The 20,497-nt window shown below is 35.0% G+C and overlaps 1 protein-coding gene across 2 annotated transcripts in view; it reads left to right on the top strand.

Moving 5' to 3' along the window:
- LOC147401415 (DNA topoisomerase, type IA, core) overlaps positions 1-19,514 on the top strand; it is a 38,102-nt gene extending 18,588 nt beyond the window's left edge. The window contains exons 11-22 of one of the 2 annotated variants that reach the window (XM_086442722.1): positions 153-236; positions 413-481; positions 3,063-3,122; positions 5,538-5,609; positions 6,612-6,719; positions 6,851-6,927; positions 13,140-13,223; positions 15,821-15,932; positions 16,022-16,111; positions 16,737-16,802; positions 16,941-17,036; positions 19,009-19,514. In XM_086442722.1, the coding sequence (XP_086298848.1) occupies positions 153-236; positions 413-481; positions 3,063-3,122; positions 5,538-5,609; positions 6,612-6,719; positions 6,851-6,927; positions 13,140-13,223; positions 15,821-15,932; positions 16,022-16,111; positions 16,737-16,802; positions 16,941-17,036; positions 19,009-19,131 (1,041 nt within the window). In that variant the 3' untranslated portion in view covers positions 19,132-19,514. Of the gene's footprint in view, positions 1-152; positions 237-412; positions 482-3,062; positions 3,123-5,537; positions 5,610-6,611; positions 6,720-6,850; positions 6,928-13,139; positions 13,224-15,699; positions 15,933-16,021; positions 16,112-16,736; positions 16,803-16,940; positions 17,037-19,008 lie in introns of those variants that run through there. The other variant, XM_086442723.1, reaches the window with a different exon arrangement.
- The last annotated feature ends 983 nt before the right edge of the window (positions 19,515-20,497 follow it).

Below are 20,497 nucleotides of genomic sequence, written 5' to 3'. Positions count from 1 at the left end.
TACTTATGTCCCATCATCCACCCCCATGTATATACACACATAGAGGGGGAGAGGGAGAGAGAGAGGCATGTTGCCTCTTCTTATCATAGACATATGCTACAGATCATGGTCACTGATTTGCGATTTGCTTTATCAATTTAATTATTTTCTAGTCAGGGGATCACTTGCATTTTGGTAAAGTGGAACTCAAGCAGCACTCTACTCAACCTCCTCCACGCTACTCTGAGGGATCATTGGTGAGTTGCCTTGTTCATGTTTAAAATAGATATTGCTGCCACTTGCAGTAATTTTATACTTCTTTAGTCAGAAATAGTATTTCTAGCATGATAAACTTTACAATTGCATGATATTTATATTAAGTGGTGCCTTTGCCTCTGGGGCACTTTTCTCTTCCCCTTTTTACATGTTAAAGGTTAAAAAGCTGGAAGAACTTGGGATTGGAAGACCTTCTACATATGCTTCCACCATGAAAGTTTTACAGGTATTTTTGAAATGTGCAATTAGTTGTCAATTTTGTTTGTTTTTATAATTCATTGGTAATATCAGATAATGTGTTAATCTATTTGCGGATAAATGATTCTCACCATGTATATGAGTCAAGGGAATCTATTAGTGCTTTCAAAATTTGACGTGTCTAAGTGTTTGTATCTTGTATTTTTGTTACTTGATTCTTTAATCAAATGGATGAGTTATTAAAGAAATATTCTCCACTATAAATGTACTGGTTCAAAATACACCGTCTCGGAGTGTCTTGGCTGAGAGGTCTCTTTTTTAGCCTTACCTGCACAATACCCAATGGTAATTTTTCATCAATTTGTCTCATCATTGTCTCAATTGGATCATACCTTCTTTTGATTTGTTGTTGTTTTTCAAATTAATGAGACATACCCCGAGCCCAAGAAATTAATCCTTGACAACCAGAGCCAGATAGCTATTGAGAAAGTTTTAGCTCTAAGGGCCTGTTGGGAAGGAATCTTAATTGAAGGCACAACCAATGAACAATATAAGAGGGAACAACATTTTTTTTTTAATCTGTAAGAGGGAAAAACATGATATGAGACAAATTAACAATAAGATAGTGGTGCAAGAGTAGGATCCATTATGTGAAATTCAATATTTGTCAATTGTCATAAGTTTAAGTAGGAGGGAAATCGGTACCTTGTTGATATGCTCAGGCAGAAGGGGGGTGGGGGGGTGATTTGGTTGATCGATGGACTGATGCTAACGGAATCTCTAATGGCATCTCAAATTTTGGTGTCAATTCCAAATTTTGGAATTGTCTCCTATAAATGCTCTCCAATGCAAGTGCCATATGGAGTCTCAAAAATGAAATATGCTCATAGCAATCCTATATTTGGCATTACTTTTAGGATATGTCAAAATTTGCTAAAGTGTCTTTTGTGTTGGAAAAAGTCTATTTTGAATTATTTTTTTTACCAAATTGCCATCCAAAGCATAAAAAATATTATTTTGGATTATTTATTTTATCAAATTGCCATATGAAGCATACCAATGACATTTTTTTGAGATGCATCATTGGAGAGAAAAAATAGAATTTTTTTTTTTTTTTTTTTTTTTGATAAGTAAGAGAAAAAAAAAAAAAGAATTGAAAGAAGCAAATGTAGTATTGTCATTGGAGATGCTCTAAGAAGTGGGTGCATACTTTGTCCATCAAGCATAAACATTGAGAAGTTGGCTTGGTATCCTTCCTGGGGTCTAACATGAGTAAGGAGGATTATTTCAAATATAATTTCTTTGACATAAAATCTTTGTTGTACAAGTGGTCCTTTTATTATAGAATATATATGGGGTCTAGTTTCCATGTATTTTGCATTTAGTTGGGTCTTTATTATCTTGAGGTTGGGAGTGGGGATTGATTTTGTGTTCATTATTGCTTGCTCGTAAGCTTTTAGGAAGCTCGCATCAACCTCCTGGGATGCATGTTCCTTGTTAATAAAAAAAATGCCCTCTGTATTAAACAGGACAAGGAGTCAATTAAGCTTAGTTTTGAGGGTGACATTCATGGATCCCTTAAAAATGCAAGAAGATTGCATAACAACTCCTCCTTAGCATGGTCAAGATCTGTGCAAGTCTCCAATGATCTATGACATTAGAAGAATCTCTTTTGAAAGAGGATCATAGAACAATCCTTAAAAACCCCAAGACCTTGACGCAACGCCTTGATCTTAGCTTTATTAGAGTTTGCAAAACCCACGGGTGTCAAAAACACCTCAATGACTTCACCGTGCCATTATTGGGAACCCACTCATGAATGAGACCTTTGTGAAAAATATGTTTTCATTTGTGTTCTTTTTCTTCTCTATGTAAATCTCATAATATATATTATTGGTATCCCCAAAAGAGAACTGTTTTTTACTTATTTTATTTTATCAATGGTCAAATCCTTGAACTCTTATAGTTAACTAATAAAACAGAAAAGTTTTCATGAGGTAGAAACATACAAGAGAAAATGTTGGCATCATCTTCAGAATGCGTTTATGCAATTTAAGTGTGGGCATTAGCATATAGTTGTTTTCTAAAGGAGCTAGCCAATCCTGTCTAAAACCTGAGTAAATGATTTGAATCTGAGGTGCACCATGCTATGTCTTTTATGTTTGTTTAGATACGTTTAGATTAAGTTATTGATAATAAATTATGACATCAAGATATTAACTTTGATTGTAGACTGAATTAGCATTGGTGGAAATTTTTTGTATTGCCTTTCAAATTACAAATTTACAAGTGAAAAAAGTAGCATGCACTGTCCTGCATCAAAATTATGGTCAATGAACTAAAGGTTGGCTCTATATGCTTTATTCATTAGGTGACATTGTAGGGTCATTTTGGCAGTAAATTTTGCCTTATTGATTTATCAGGGATGGATACTTCATAACACACAATGAGATCGCCAATGATCTTTTTCTTTTTCTTTTTTTTTAATATTCTTTGGGTGGATGCTACTGATCTTTTAGTCCATGTTTGTTGAGTTTACTTGTGGAAGCTTATGGTTTTTTGGAATTTCTCAAAGATAACCATGGCATCTGATTTTCTTTTGGCATCAGGACAGAAACTATGTGAAGGTTAAAAATCGAGTACTATATCCAGAATTTCGTGGTCGAATGGTATGTTCTTTGTTTTAAAAAACACTTCTCACTGCTAATCTCTCTTATAATATCTGCTGGTGCAATGGAATTTTATCATTTCAATCCAGGAATATTTTAACATTTCATTGCTATTCTAGCTGTGACTCTACCAATATGAATTTAATAACCATTATTGTTCTCATAGCTTTATCCCCAAGTCCCCAAGTAATTTGGGTTGGCTGAATAAACCCTGTTATGCCATTCCAAGGTTTAAATTTTTAACCAATTAACTTTATCTATAGCCGTGTCTTTTGTCAACCATACATGGACAACTTCATTTTTTTGTTTTTCTCACTCCTTTTAAGAACCTCAGCTTGCACCAATGCCCTCTTCATTGGTCTTGTAATTATTATTGTTCACCACTATAACTATTATAATCACCATGGTTCAAATATCAATTCTGTTTTTGAAGGTTTCGGCAGGACATTCCTGTTTTGGCTGAGACTGGAATTTAACATTGACCGCAAAACGTTTTGTGTTTCAGGAACGTTTTAGATTGTTTCGTTCAAGACCATCGGTTTTCCTCCTGACCAAAACATTGTCTTTAGACTTGATTTTGAGCCTTTATAATCGCCATTAGGGTAGTGGGTACTTCTATTATTTTTAAAAATACTTATTTAAATCTAATGTCTTACATACTTATTTGGAGAACATAATAAAATAATATTTAAACTTGAACTTTTATAAAAATCATGAACATATTGGTTAACTGTCATCATAGCAGGAGTAAGGTTCTTTGACACATGATCATTAAAATGTGTTCATCAATTGTTATAGCTATAGGGACAAGTCGGTAACTTTTTTTTTTTTTTTTGACAAATTCACAATTCTAGAAACTTCCTAAAACATCTGCATTTCCTATATCTAGAATTCCCCAAAGAAATATATAGAATCTCTAGAAGTTTCTACTATGTACAATATGGAACACCCCTAGAACCTTCTAGATTCTTCCAGAGTATTATATGCTTTTCTAGAATTCTTTGGGCCTTTCTAGAAGTTCCTAGTTTTTCTAAAATATTCAAAAAAAGGAAAATTTCTGGTTGCACAGTAAATCCGTAACACTAAGCCCTAAATGGGAACTGTTTCAGCCTTGAGAGAAAGGAGAATTGCTCTCTCCATAAACATATGGCTCTCGATATCACTACTGAATACTGATATCTTATGGATCGGTACTGATTGTCTAGTATTTCTAACCTCAAACAACGTTTGACTCCCTCCTTCAAACTTGCTATTGAGTTGAGAGGGAAAAATGCACTTTTCCTAGAGATCAATACCAATTTTCTATAATTTCTAACCTCCCAACACTTTTTTAGGCTCTCTATCGAAGATAAGTGAGATAAAAGTAAAAACAACGGTTTCGTACAGATCAATACTGATTCCTAGAGATCTGTACTGATCCTTTTTTTTTAAACCCTAGCAGTATCCTCCTATCTTACCCATGGAGTGGCTTGAGCCTAGTATTTTCCTTTATTTTTCCTCAAAAGAAATGTCCACAGTGGGCTTTGTTGCTGTAATTTAAGGTCCATGTTAATCTTGAACATGATAAATAATTTTTTTTTTTAATTTTCCCGGTTTTGTCAAATTTTCCTGAAGTATTCTCTTGCCAAATATTCCTGAACTCCGATTTTTTACTATGGTTGTGGTGACCAGTGTTCAAAGTTCAAAACCATGTTCCTTTCTATTCTATCCAGGAACATATCTTTCATCAAAACATGTAACCTTTATATTTTCTTACCACCTGAGTCACATCCTTCTTGGTTCCCTTGTGGCTTGTTCTTTTGGACCCTTCAGCTTGCACCAGAGTAATTTTCAGTGTCATTGGTGCCACCAATTTATATATATATATATTCCTTTTTTTCCCCTTTTGTACATGACCGAAGACCATTTTAATCAAATCTTCTTCTGTTTCGTCACTTATTGAAAGGCTGGAGCTACTCCTAGGTTCCCTTGAGTGCATTTGGTTCTTATTTATCTTCCCAATCATTGGCTATCATCCATCTGTACAGTCGAATGTTGACCGTTAATTTTATGTAATCTGAAGCCTAATTATTGGAATAGCTGTTTAATTCATGGTTTGGCTTTGAGATCGCAGGTGGTTCTGATATTTGCAAGATAATGATGAGTTCTGTATGCTTTTAACTTATGTTTCCACTTTTTATTTGGACCACCTCTTCCATAATGCCATTGCTATTGGCAATTGTTCTTTCACAATTTTTGCATCCATATTGTTGCCAGTTCATTCTTCATGTTGTCCACCTTGTTAATCTTACTGTTATTGATTATCAGTTTTCCTTGGAAATTTCGTCTCTTTCGATTTTCTTGTCTCATTTCTTGTACATGCGATTTCTCCCAATTTTGTTGAAGTTTCTTTGATCTGTTTTTTATGACTTTCAGCTATCAGCTTTTCTCTCCCACCATTTCTCTGAGGTGACAGACTATAGTTTCACTGCTGATATGGAGACTGAGGTAGTTATCTTGATCAAGTTTTACTCATCCAGTTTCATTTTAGGTTATAACTTCATATCTTTAAGTTGATTGGGTCTTCAATTATGTTACACTTATTTTAATGTCTTGTCTTTTGGTTTCTCTTGGCAATTGATTGTTCCTTCTTTGTGATCCACTGATGAAGCCAAAATTACTTTGTTTTGGATTGTTGAGATTTAGATGTTGAAACTAACAGAAATCCTTTTATTAATTTGGATGAGATCAATTGGAAAATAAAGCCACAAGCATGTTAGTGAGAGAAAACTAAATTACTTGGGCATGGGCATATTTCAGCGAAAACTTGGATAAAATGTATGAGAAATGATGACCTTGAAAATGTTATGTAACCATAATTCATATAATACATATGAATCGCCACCATCATCATTATCATCATCCTCAAAGCATTATCCCATAAAATATGGGGTCGGCTTAATTGAATCATCATCCTCCCATTCAATTCTATCTGAAGCCATGTATTGATACAAGACATATGGAATATGGATACACATCTAAATGAATAAATGGAAGTGGGTTGTAAGCAATTTTGGCAGTCTTGATATGGTAGCATCTACTTGATCTGAAACTTTTTAAGTATTGGGCTAATCTTGGCTAGGTGTTGGAGACATGTATAAAAGGCTTAAACACTGAACCTTTACCTCACAAGACTTGAGAATCTCTAATAAGAACGCTGATGCCTTTTACTTGAATTTTTGTAACATCTGCATGCCATGTTTCCTGGTTATTAGCGTGGATTATATTAGTCTAAAAACTATTATTTGTATCTGCTTGTTCTGTTGTTGTTCATCATTTTGTTCTGTTCACATCTTTCGAGATGGAGTTTGGTAATGAAGTATAAGCAGCAGTAACCTTTACCTTATTTTTTTGTCACTTCGTTTCAAATAATTTGATGTAATCATTATCCTTATTGTATTTCTGATCAATGACATCTTTCTGTCTTCCATTTGTTGATCCCTTTACTAGCTTGATAATGTGTCGGCTGGGATTACCGAGTGGAAGGGGCTCCTCACAGATTATTGGACACGATTTAGCACTTATTGTGGTCGTGCTGGTAATGTTGATGTTCGGCAGGTATTAATAGGTTCTTTGTAGAAGACGGACTGTATATATCTGGTTCTTTAAGAGTTTTGTGTTTATTTCCCATTTTTATATTTATTCATGTTTTTTTTTTTTGTTGTTGTTGTCTTTTTTTCCCCTTTTAGGTAGAGAAAATGTTGGAGAAGACATTTGGGGATTTCTTGTTTTCTTGTCTTCCCGATAAAAACAGGACATGCCCTAGGTATTTATATTCTGTTAGCCTTCTTTTTGGTTTGATTTAAAATTTGGGTTCTTTTACATAGGGAGCTGATGAGTTTTGAACTGACATCTACTTGAGCCCTTCTCTGAGGTTTTGTGTTGCAACTGGGGGCTCTTGATTAGTTTGTTCTCAGTTTACTACCCATGAAAAAAATGATGTTGAATGTCTACTTTTTAACTTAACTCCTTGGACCTCTGGCCTAAAGAAACATCAAAGAGAACTGGATATACATAATTCTTTTTATGATTATGCAGTTTATATTTGCTTTCATTTTATTTCCATTCAAAACTTGGAAGTTGTTGACTTTGATGTTGTTGGTCTCTTTCTCATTATGTGTTTCTACACTTTCTGGGGACCCACAACGTTGGAAGCAGGCTAGGCATATTGCTAGTAATGACATATTAGTCAATGTCTATACTGCTATATAACTGTAGACTGAAGGGCTAAGACCCATAGCTCATTTGGTTTGACACATTGCAAAGCAACTTTGAGGTTTTGGGTTCAAGTCCAGCTTGCCCCCCCACCCCCAAGAAAAATAAAAAATAAAAATAAAATTGTAGACTGAAAAACTGGTATCCACTGACTTGAACCGAAGGGATATGCTCATTTTCATTTGGGTCTGGAAGATAATCAGATGATGTTGTTCAATTGCTAGATACAACATGAGAGTACAAAATGGGCAATGACAAAATTTACAGACGAATTGACCTGCCTTGGACAACGATCCACTAGTTGCAATTACATATCAAGGAAAACAACAAGAAGTTGAAAGCCTACCTTTAACTTAGCATGGAATATGTTTTACGTAGTGTGTGACGGGTTAGGTTGTTTGGAAAATATGAATATATTATAACTTGATTTGTTGAAATTTTGACCCTGAAAGACATCTAGTCTGAGAATTTTGAGTATTCTAAAATCTTAATCTTGTTCGGCATCTCAGTTAACTGAGGGGACGTGATATCTTGACTGAGATGCATCGATGGGTAAAAAAGATAACAATATATATTGATTTGCAAAGATACAAAAACATTACAGTAAAGTACTGAACTATTTTTAGTGCATAACTAAGTATAGAACATGAGATACTTAAGGAATGAATCTCAGCCAAGTCGATTCTTTCCTAGAGGAAATGATACTTCTGATTGATAACTTCAGAGAACAGAGAAGTCTTATTCAAAGATGAATTCTGGTAAATTACAGAATAATAAAAAACAATAGAGTAATAAATGATGACATCCAAATGACTAAACTACCCATAACCCTAATAACCCTAATCACATGGGCCAAACCCTCATATGGCCCAAAGCACCTAACACACTTTATTTAACACTTCCTCTCAAACTCATGATGATAGAGTCTGAAGCATCGAGAGTTTGTCAAGTAGAAAATGGAAGCGTTGTATAGTGTGAGACTTGGCGAAGAAGTTTGCCAACTGTAAAGTAGAAGGAACAAAAGGAAGAGAAATAGTGCCTTTCTGAAGACGATGCCGAGTGAATTGATAATCTATTTCAATAGATTCGCTCATGGAAAATTGAGTTGTGGGTAATCTAAATAGCACTCTTGTTTGTCACAGTGCATTGGAGTGGAACCAGAAATAGAAATACCCATATCTTCAATAAGCCAATCAATCTCGGCTATTGTGGAAGTCATAACACAATATTCCGCTTCAGCAGAGGACCGAGACAAAACAATTTGCTTTTTGTTTTTCCAAGAAATAAGAGAATCTCCTAGACATATACAGAATCCAATACCCGATTTGTAGGATCACCTGCCCAATCAGCATCAGAGAAGCTAGAGGAAGAAGGAAGCAATAGACTTTGATATAGAGCACCCCGGAGATAACAAAGAATATGAGTTATGGTAGCCCAATGAAGAGTGGTGGGGGAGGAGACAAGCTGACTAACAATATGAACTGCATATGTGAGATTTGGTTGGGTGATGGTTAAGATAAACCCAACTACCAACTATAGTCCAATATAAAGTTGGATCAGGCAAGGGTGTCCCATCTGAATGGGTATATCGAACGTTGAGCTCTAGAGGGGTCTCAGCAATCCTAGTGTTAGTAAGGCAGGCACGATGAATAACATCTACAACATACTTTGACTGAGAAAGAAGATAACCCCGAGGAGAATATGCTGCCTCAATCCCATGGAAATAACGTAATGGGCCAAGATCTTTCATCTCAAACTTTTGGTATAATTGAGATTCCAAATGATCAATTCCAACGACATCATCCCCTGTGATGATCATATCATCCACATAAAGTAACAAAAGGATGCGACCAGCTGGAGTAGTTCAAACAAAGAGTGCAGAATCATGATGACTAGGATGAAAACCAGGAGTACCAACAACTGTGGAGAACTTATCAAACCAAGCTCAAGGAACCCATTTGAGACCATACAAGGCCTTGTATAAACCTCGGGGCTATGCGGAACACCAGGAGGAGGATTTGTATAAACCTCCTCAATCAAGTTGCCATTCAAGGATGCATTCTTAACGTCCATCTGTGAGACTCCATTGATTAACAAATGTGACAGCAATAAGAACATGAAGGGTACTCATTTTGGCAACAGGAGCAAATGTTTCCTCGTAATCTATACCATACTCCTAAGTAAATCCCTTAGCCACCAATCTGGCTTTATACCTTGCTATAGACCCATCTGACTTAGTCTTGATTTTGTAGATCCATCTACGCCCAACTATATGGTTTCCAACCGGAAGTGGAACCAAATCTCATGTACTTGTCTAATACAATGCAAAAAAGTTCTTTCATAGCCTTCTTCTAAAGAGTATCAAGAGCAACCTCCTTATACGAGGTAGGATCAGACAAACCATGAATAGATGTCAAAAAGGAGGCAAAATTAGTAGAATAACATGAATAGTCCACAAGCTTTTGAGGCTTATGAGTGTGTTGAGGATAACGTGGAGGTGCATGATCAACATTTTTAGAAGTTTGATGGGAGTCCGCCAATAGAGATGGAAGACCAATATCTGCAGAAGAAGATGAGGGCTTGTTCCTGTCTAGAGAATGAGATACATGAAATGTAGATACTGGAACATGAGTAGATGTATCATGGATATCATCAGGAAAATGATCAATATAGATAAGTTCATTTGTAGTGATAGCACCAGATGCATCAGGGATAGAAAAGAATGGAATATGTTCAAGAAAAACATGACGAGACACATACAACTTTTGTGTAGGATCATAGCACTTGTAACCTTTCTACCCTCACCATAACCCAGAAAAACACACAGTAGATTTAGCTGACAATTTATTACGATCGACATGGGGTTTTAGAACAAAACAAGTACATCAAAATACTTTCAAAGAAAAAGAATCAGGGGGTACAACATATAGTTTTTCAAAGGGAGATAATCCAGATGTAATAGCAAAGGAATTCAATTAATTAAATAGACAGTTGCTAAAACTGCTTCCCCCCAAAATAAGCTGGGAACACTAGCAGAGAGTAATAGAGAACGGACGGTTTCAATAATATGTTTGTATTTTCGTTCTGCAACACCATTTTGTCCAGGAGTATGAAGTGCAAGAAGTTTGATGAATGGTTCTGTCAGAGGCTATTAGATCAGAAAATTCCCCAGAAGTATATTCCTCATCCATATCACATCTAAAACATTTAACAATAACAAAAAATTGTGTACAAACTAGTGCACGAAACGTTTTAAAGATGCAAAAAAATTATCAGCGACATTTCATCAAGTAAATCTAACAAAAACGAGTGTGATATCAATAAAAGTGACATAGTAGCAGGATCCCCCTTTAGTAGCAATGGGGGTAGGACCCAACACATCAGAATGAACTAAATCAAAAGGTGTAGAAGAAACAAATAAGCTTTTATTAAGTGGAAGAGCAGAAAATTTTGCAAGCTTACATCCACTACAATAAGAAATATCATGAAAAGTTTCTAATGCTTCAGTAGAAACTAAATTTTTTAAACGAGAACTAGAAACATGGTAAGTCTAGAATGCCATAAACAAAAACTAGAATAAGAGGGATTCAATCGAAAAGAAAAGTCTATTGTAGAAGTAGCAAAATCTGGGACTTGGAGGTCTTCCAACACCTATAGCCCTCCTTCTCTACGGCGTGTCCCAATCAACCTCTTGGAATGAGGATCCTGAATAAAACAAGAAATGGGAGAAAAGTAAACAGAGTATCTAGAATCACATAGTTGACTCACAGAAATTTAGTTCAAAGAAAGTTGTGGAATGCAATAGACATCAGACAAACACAAGTGCGTAGAGAGAATAGATCCTACCCCTGCCATGGGCATAGGAGATCCATTGGCAGTAAAAATGGGTACTATGGATGAGGAGTACAAGGAAGTAAATAAAGAAACGTCATTTGCCATATGGTGAGTGGCACTAGAGTCAAAAACCCAAGTGGAACGAGACATACCTGAAGAAGCTGTGGATGACAAACCTACTGAGGAGGTGATAGTCGATAATGCATTAGGCTGATGAGTAGTTAAGAGTTTCTGCAACTGCTCAACAATAAAGACAAGTTGCGTGTAAAAGACTCACTTCCAAAAGGAATAGTAGTTGCTGCATGAAATTGCTTGGGTCTGGAGTTTTGCTGCTAATTCTTTTTCATCAATTTTGGACATTGAGCTTTCCAGTGACCATTTTGCTTGTAGAAGCTACATTCATCAATAGCTACCCTATTCGGCTGTTTGTTCTAAGAAGTTAAGAAAAGCTTGTTTGGAACAGCCAAAATAGTCTGACTTGGTACAGGAAGAAGTCCCTTTCCCATATGTGACTTCAGACGAACTTCTTTAGGCAAAAGCGCACTGACAACATAGTCCACTGAGGGAAGAGGGTTGCGATGAAGGATTGAACCTCGTAAGGCTTCAAAATCATCTCGAAGAGCCATAAAAAATTGCACCAAATGTTCTTCTCTGTATTTGATATATATCTTAGTGGAACTAAGTCCCTCAAGTTCTGTGAGGGCTAGTTGATCTCAAAATCCAGTCAAGACAGAGTAGAACTCTTGTATACTTTTATCCCCTTGTCTTGCTGCCTGAATGTTCGTCTCTAATTGATATCTCTTGGCAAAATTAGATTGCACGTTCAATTTTGCCAAGTGGTCCCAAACTGCCTTTGTCGTGGAGAACTTCTCTAGTTGCATGCCAATGGATTGATCCACAAAGTTACTGATTCAAGTAATGATCTTGGAATTATTCATTTTCCAACTCGCCAATAACTCTAGATAATTTTCTGACGTGGTGTTAGTTGGAATGACCAAGTCTCCAGACACATATCCCCATAGCTTCTTGCCCATAAGAAAATTCATTATCACATATGCCCAATATGCGTAGTTCAAACCATTCAGCCTAACACTGATGGCTTGTAGAAAGTCATCTCGTTCACCAGTCATATTCAAAAGGAGGATGAAAATAAGAGATCTGAATTGACAGGATCAAAAATAAAGAAGAGATGCAAACAAGGTTGTGATTCAAATGAGCCAAATAACAATAGAATCTTAATCGAAACCTAGATGCAAATATCAAACTGAATTAATTTCTAGATGAGGAGATCTGAATCAATTACTACAAATAGAAAAGGAAGACTGCAAACTGAATCGAGATGCAATCTGAGATGCTATTGTGATCGAGAGCTCAATATATATTGATGGAAGGATTACTATTGCACTCGATTGCAGAAACCCTAGAATCGATTAAGTTGCTCTGATATCGTGATAACTTTAGAGAATAGAGAGAAATAGAGAAGTCTTATTCAAAGATGAATTCTGGAAAATTATAGAATAATAAAAAACAATAGAGTAATAAGTAATAACTTCCAAATGACTAAACTACCATAACCCTAATTGCATGGGCCAAACCCTCATATGGCCCAAAGCACCCAACGCACACTTTATTTAACACTGATGATTCTTTCACTCCATATAATGTCATATTAACATTGGCGATATTCAATCTAAAATATCACTTTCTCTGTTGTTTCAATGCAATTGAGTATAAAATAATTGGCTTTTATTTCCGCTATAGATCATGCATGCAAGTTCTGACATAAGGTCAATTGGAATTTTGATTTGGTGGCAGAATATAAAATTTGGTTCTTTTATTTTGTATATTCCTGTTATATGTAATATCTTGAGCATCTTTTCTTCCACAAACCTTACCATTCTTGGTTTCTTAACTTCAAACTTGTCGCAGTTGTTTGACAGGCACTTTGAGCTTCAAAGTTAGTAGGTTTGGTGCAGGCTATTTTATAGGATGTGATCAACACCCAAAATGCAAGTAAGTGTAAGAAGAAATGGCTTTAATGCATCTCTTTGACATTGTAATTTATTTTATACATGTGGTTTATTACCCCTGGAATTTTTCGCTATGTTCAGATTGGTATCAATTATATGGTTTTTGCTTATTAAGAACGTGCAGTTTTACTTCATTTTATTCGGAAACAACAAGAAGAGCAACTAGGCATCAATTGGTAGTATATTTTCTTTACAAATTGGATATTGCAAGGAACTTCTTAAGGAGTTTTTGTGATTACTTGCAGTTGGTATGATTTTTGAACTTCGGGATCAGAATCTAGGCCTAATTTTTCATTTTTTTTTCCACTCAGCTTGGAATTAGAAAAAATTTCACCAGTAGAAATATTGTAACAAAAATGATGAAATTATGGAAATATTATGGTAAAAATGAAATTGGATACAGTCGTAGTTGAAAAAAAAGAAAGATAAAATAAGCGTAGAAACATATTCACAAGTCATAGAAACGACAACACCTTTTATGAAATTTTACTGCCTATCCTGACCGTCAAACTTGAGACAATCCAAACTAGATCTATATTGACGTTCCTTTGTGTAAAGCATTCAATAAAACTCCACAATCCCCTTGGATACCACCTCCTCCCCAACAAGCCAATTCACATCAATCCTCAACCTGGAGATACAATTGACTACGATCAAGGAATTTGGTATTATCGTCTCCTTGACCCTAAACATTTGCTTCCACAATTAAAGCAACGCAAGTTATCATAATAATCATTGATCTGAATTCTGAAGAAGGGAGGGGCAGAACACAGTTTGGATTTTAGTCCGATTAGCTTTTTGAGGAGCATGTAAAAGATTATGACTAAATCTTGGCTTCTAGGATCCACAATTGATCATCCTTTGTTGGTATCTAAATGACAAGATACATACTAAAATGAAAATGATGTAGATGAAATACATTTCAGAATCCATTTATTCACTTCATACTGATTAGTCTCCTTCCTAGAAGATTGCCTAGAAACCTTCAATTAACATGATTACTCATTTCTTTTAAATCAACTTTACAAAAAATTATTGGATCTCCTAATTGGATTCTGGAGTCGATGCATTCATTTTTTTATTGATACCCTGTCCAGGGTTTTTTTTTCCCTCTAATGAAGGCTTTTTATTCACTTGAAATCATGGAGGGAAGAAATGTTCAAATTATGTGGGCAACACTTGGCTATGATCTTGTACACACATCCGACCAAGCTAATTGGCCTATAATCCAAGATGCTCTCTACCTCCTATTTTTGGGGAATGAGAGGCACAAAGGTGCTATTCAAGTAGTGATCTGAATGCCTAGCCAAAAAAAAAAAAGTAGTGATCTGTATAAGGTCCGTAATGAAATTCAAGCACTATCTTATGAAGATCTCAAAATTGACGTGTTGGAGCTGCTCTTTTTCTGGGGAAAGGCTTTTAAAGAGTTTAAGGTGCCCTTCTTCGAGGATATTGTAGTAAGATGGGATCTTGTTTGTAATTAATCTGAGTAGCGGCTTTTTCTTTATGGTTTTTGTCTTTGATTTGTGCTCCTGTTTCTTATTGCACTAGGGGACTTCTTGTCCGCGTCTTTTGTAATAAAATTTCAACTTATCAAAAAAAAATAAAAAATGGTGTTCCAACAAACCTTGATATGAAATGGAAATTCCATTCAAGCTTGTGCCTGGTTTCCATCCAAACTCCCACTCCCCAAAAGGTCTTCCAAACCATCTGGCTTGATCTTGGGAGATATTGTCAAAATGGATACCAATACCATCCAAAAGATGCTAATGAGATTTCACAATAAAGCCTTGGAGTAAAGTTAATTAATAACAAGGTTTAAAATCTCATTCTGATGCAATGGACTCTATCGAAACATTCTGACATTATGAAACATTATTGAAGGGTTGTATGTTTCGGGGTCAATTTTTTGTTCCGGTCTCAGTCGAAAGCAATATGTTTCACCAAAACATTGCGAAATGGCATGGAACTTTGGACCATGCTTACAACTGAATTTAACTCCCCTTTTATTCAACATTAATAACTGGTTTTCCAGTTTCAAATTGTTGTTGTGATGCATTTGGCTGGGTAACTATTTGTGGAAGGGGAGTACCATTAAACGTTATTTGATAGGGTTATAAGAGCCCGAATCCCTCAAGTTAGTCCTGGAAATCCTACCTGAGATTTTATGTTGTTTCTTTTTTATTTTTTTATTTTGTTAATATTATATTTGATTCTTTCTAGACAACTAGCATTCCTGGAAGGTTAGAGCTAGTTCTAGCGTTCTTTCTATCAAGGCTGAATATATTGCATCTGGGATTCAGTTCCTATGAAGGGAACATTTTCTTGCTATCTTCTTATTATCTGAAGTTAATGGTTGTACTGTTTTATGTGAATGGAATGTTAGTAGTACAATAAATATTTCTGTAGAAACTGGCCATTTTTTAAAGCTTTTTTCCTTTTCTTTTATGTGTTTTCAGGGGAATGTTGTATCAATTGACTGTTGTGACTTCTGACTGGATATGCATCTTTTTTTATGAGGCAGGCTTTTTCCAATCCTCCCTATACATATGGCTTAAATATTTCTAATGGTGGATACAGGTACATTGCTAAGACAATATATGGCGAAGATGAAGATGGTGAAACTCCTCAGCAGACAGGCAGGTTTACTGAGCCAAAATTGCTCGGTCTTAACCCAGGTTCTAATGAAAAGGTCTGTACTTCTGAGTTTTGGTTTTATGTTGGTATTTTTTGCTAGTTATCGTCAGTGGATCCACTATAAATTTTTTTTTCCTCTTTCAGATTTTGTTAAAGAGTGGTCCTTATGGGGCCTATGTTCAACTCGGTGAAGATAGAAAGGGATTCGTGCCAAAAAGAGCCTCTATTGCCAAGGTTTATATTAACTTATTTAACATCGATGATTCCATGGTTGCTAATTATTTGGCGTGGTATCTATCTTGGGTGTGCTGCCCATCTCTACTTGTTCCCTTTCCGAATTAAACCAGAAAGGATACATTATATTTTGTTTTTTTTTTGGATAAACAAGCACTATATTACAAACCAAAAGTATATATATATATATATATTTCTATTGGAGCTTCCCTCATTCCTTTTATCGAGCACAATGATGCGAATCGTGCTTTAATGAGTTCTAATATGCAACGTCAAGCAGTTCCGCTTTCTCAACCTGAGAAGTGCATTGTTGGAACTGGGTTGGAACGCCAAGTGGCTCTAGATTCGGGGGTTTCCACTATAGCCGAACGCGAGGGAATCAACAAATCTGTTCTGTTCTAGTAATTGCAGAACTGACAGTTAATTGTTTTTGAGATTTGGTAAAGGCTATCCCATGGATTGCCATGCATGTTGAAGAAGAAGATGTGTTCACCATACATGTAGCTTGACCATTTGAAAGGGTGGGGGGATCTATTAAATATTTATTTATTTTTGATAGGTAAAGATAATTCCATTATTAAATCTAAATTTTTTCTATGGAAGCTGAGACAAATATCTATTTCAGATTAAGGATGAGGACTCCATCACCTTAGAGGACGCTCTTGAATTACTACGCTACCCTATAACATTGGTACATCTCTTTCCATTAGATTTTTTATCTATTAAGCTCCTATTAGATGTTCTCCTACACTTTATGAGTGATTCACTTTCTTTGTTCAGTTCAATAACTTATGTGCTCAAAATTGTCCTCTTTCTTGTTGCTTGTTAGGGTAACCATCCGGAGGATGGCAACCCAGTGTCTATAAAGATTTCAAAATCTGGGTTTGCAGTTAGACATCGACGCACAGTTTCTCCAATACCTAAGGTATGCTATTATCTATTAGCATTTTCCCCATTATAGCACATTTCAAAAGTATCCTTGCAGGTATAAATTTTTTATTCGTACCCTATGTCATCAATTGTGGTCTATGGTTCATTGTTTCGGATACCATGAAATCCAATCTCTTTTGCACAAAAAAGTAATTTCATCTAAAAAGTTATAATGGGTAGCTAACCTCTCAATAGCCAATTATCAGTTTGATGTGAAGATAACTTTCTTCATGGCTATCATTTCTTCCATTAGTCGGATATTTTTTTTTTTCTTTTTGGTTTTGATGGCTAAGCTGTACTTGAACCCAAGACCTCAAAGTTGCTTTGCAATTTTTCGAACCAACTGAGCTATGGGTCTAAGCCCCTAATAGGAGATTTCTGAAATATCTTAAATGGTTCAAAGCAAATCAGGAGTATCAGTTTCTGGACATGTAATCAATTGTAGTTTTTGTTTTTTTTTTTCTCTTTTTAAGGTGAGAAGGCTATTTGTTATATGTTGATATTTTAGTGGTTACCGTGATGATAATTCAACTCTAAATGTGCTAAAGGAGATGTCTTGGACTGAGGAACCTTACAATATTGTCATGGTTAAGATTCGTTCTTTTAAAGTATCTAACAAAGACAGCTTGAGAAAGAACCTTAGGATACTATGTTGCTGTCTTGACGTGGTTATGAAGTGTCAGACTGATTATGGACTGAGGAACCTTGGGATTATCTCCTTTTTTTATTTTTGATAAGCAAAGGATTTTATTAAACAAGCAAAAGGGAGGTCGAGATGACCACCCCAAAATACAAGGGACCTTAGGATATTGTGATGAGGACGATGAAGGAAGAAAAGGGAACTTGAGGACCTGATTTGGGATTTGGAATTGGGTTAAGGATTTGGATGACAATAAGGTAAACCCTAAAGAATTTGGGTCGTAGGTTTTAATTTTGATATTTTACAATTATAACTACAATCTCAGTGGTCAAAAACTGCAAAGTTTTTACCATTACAATATTTTGGTATTTTGGTTACAGTTGGATAAAGATTAAAGGAAAGGGGAAATGATTAAGGATTGAGTTCTGTAGGTTTCAAGAATCAAGAAAATCAAGAACAACAAGGATTAAAAGAAAATCAAGAAAATATGATTCGTGATGAATTCAATATTTCAAGAAAATCAAGAAACAATAAAAAAAATGAAAAGACGAGAGAATCTTGAAGTCACACTAAGGGTTTCTTGAAATCGCACCAAGAATGGTGGAGAATTCACTTCACTCCATGAAAGAAACTCATTTTTTATTTATCAAAATTCTTCGTTTAAAAAAAAAAAAATCATAATACAATCTATATATAAAGAAAATAAATCCAAGAATTCTAATCAAACTAAAATACCAATCCTAAATTTTCAACTCTAATAAACTTATATAAAAGACAAATTAAAGTTACTAAATTTTCCCTAAATATTATATTAAGATCATGGGCCAATAAAATATCAAAATAAGCCCAAAAAACACAAATTCAAAATCCTAAAACATACATCTAAATAAAAATTAAAATCTACTCTTGAAGATTTGGTGTCCCCATCATATTGTCTTGGTTGAGATTACTCCTTTTGAAGTATCTAACAAAGACCTGGTCAAGAAAGAACCTTTGGACTCCATGTTGCTGTCCGACCTTAGGATATTGTTCCCTAGGTATGTTTGCTTTATTTTAGAACTAGTATATAATGTGTTAGAGTCGAATAAGAGCATAATCTTTTTTCTTAAAACAAGTCCCAGAGCCACCAGGATACAGTTTTCGGAACACTTGTCAGCCTTATGGCTTTCTTCCTCTTCCATAGGTGACATTAAAGGGTTCAAGATCGTCGATCTCTGCCGACTGTTTATTCATTTACATGGGCATTGTAATTGTTTATCGATTTCTAGATATTTCTTTCACATCCTCATTTTATTGTGTCTCGGCCTTTTTAACTGTTCGAATGTAGAACTTAAATCCTAAGGATATCACACTCGAAAAGGCATTGACGCTTTTGTTGAGTAAAGATGCAAGGCGATGTGGACGACCCAAGAAACCAAAGATTGAAGAAGCCATTGAGGTTGCTGTGTAGCCTCAGCAAATGATATCATGTTTATGATTTCTGTTCCCAAGGTAATTAATTTATTTCATCCATATAAATTACTTTTGAGGAAGAACACCAATTACGTGGGCAATGCAGAGAGAGAGCAATGTGCTTTGTGCTTGCACAGGCATTCGGATATTCTTTATTGGTGCAGAGATGGACGTTTATGAGAATCCATCCTGTTCTAAAATTAGTCTTTTTTGTTTTTACAGCTTTTACTTTACTGTTGTGGTTCTTCTATTATTCTTTCCAATTCATGTAGCCTCTAAGGAAATTTTAGGCCATGTGTACGATCCTTTATATTTATTGGAATACTTATTCAAATTGTATACTATTTTCATTAGTCTAAAGAGTTTAAAATTTCATCTTGAGACCTCTCTTGATCATGGGAATAACTGAGATCCTATTTATTTTTTTATGTTACGAGGCAAATTAAGATATACTTGATTCTACATTTTGGTCTTTAGGGTTTAGTGTAGTAGATAAACAAAACAGCGGAATCCTCACCAAAACACAAGATGTGGATTGTTCATCAATGGGTTACAAGCATGATTTGGCAAATAAATATTTCATTATATCAGAACAGGAAATTGCAAGAATCAAGACTTGGGAGGTACTTCTCTTAATAAGATCTTTTACATGGTGGATCAGTGGAAATGTCTCTATGGAAAAAAGAACCATGAAGGAATGTTTGTGTTCTATGGAAAAATGAATTTCAAGCAAAAAAAAAAAAAATAAATAATACCAATCTTATATCGAGGAAAAGAACTTGATGATATGATGATTTTCAAAAAGAAGAAGAAAAAAAAATTGGTACATTTTGCTTTTATTCTTGTTAGCAATTTGGAATACACCCAAAGTTTGATTCGTGAAAAGTTTGAGTTCTATTTGATTTTGAATTTAAAAAGTCTGGTCTAAAATATTAGGTGAAAATTTTGATAAAGGGAAAATATGTGAGACATGATTCATGCCTATATTATCTGTTTAATTTTAAAATTCAAAAATTAAAAATTCAGTCATATGATAGTGATCATGATGATGAAATCAGTGATGTTAATGATGATGGTGATAATGAGGGCATTGACGTTATTGTTCCATTGATTTTTAGAAGACTAGAATCAATGAACAAATCATCACTTTGGGAAAGTAAGGTGTAATCTTAAACAAATGTAGAGGATTGTGTCATTATTGTTTTTCAAAAATAAAAGCGACATTTGTCACATAAAAATATGGATTCCTCCAAAATTTTGAAGACTTGTGTTATATGTTTACACTTGGCAACATAAAAGTTACAGCAGCATTTTTTATTCCATCACGTTTTATAAGAACTTATTAAAATTGTAAAATTCATAAA

The sequence above is a fragment of the Akebia trifoliata genome, chromosome 5 (genome assembly GCF_017979445.1).
Source record: "Akebia trifoliata isolate Shusen 1 chromosome 5, ASM1797944v1, whole genome shotgun sequence".
Classification (NCBI taxonomy): domain Eukaryota; kingdom Viridiplantae; phylum Streptophyta; class Magnoliopsida; order Ranunculales; family Lardizabalaceae; genus Akebia; species Akebia trifoliata.
The sequence above is the reverse complement of the archived record's forward strand: the minus strand, read 5'-3'. Positions and strand labels throughout refer to the sequence as shown.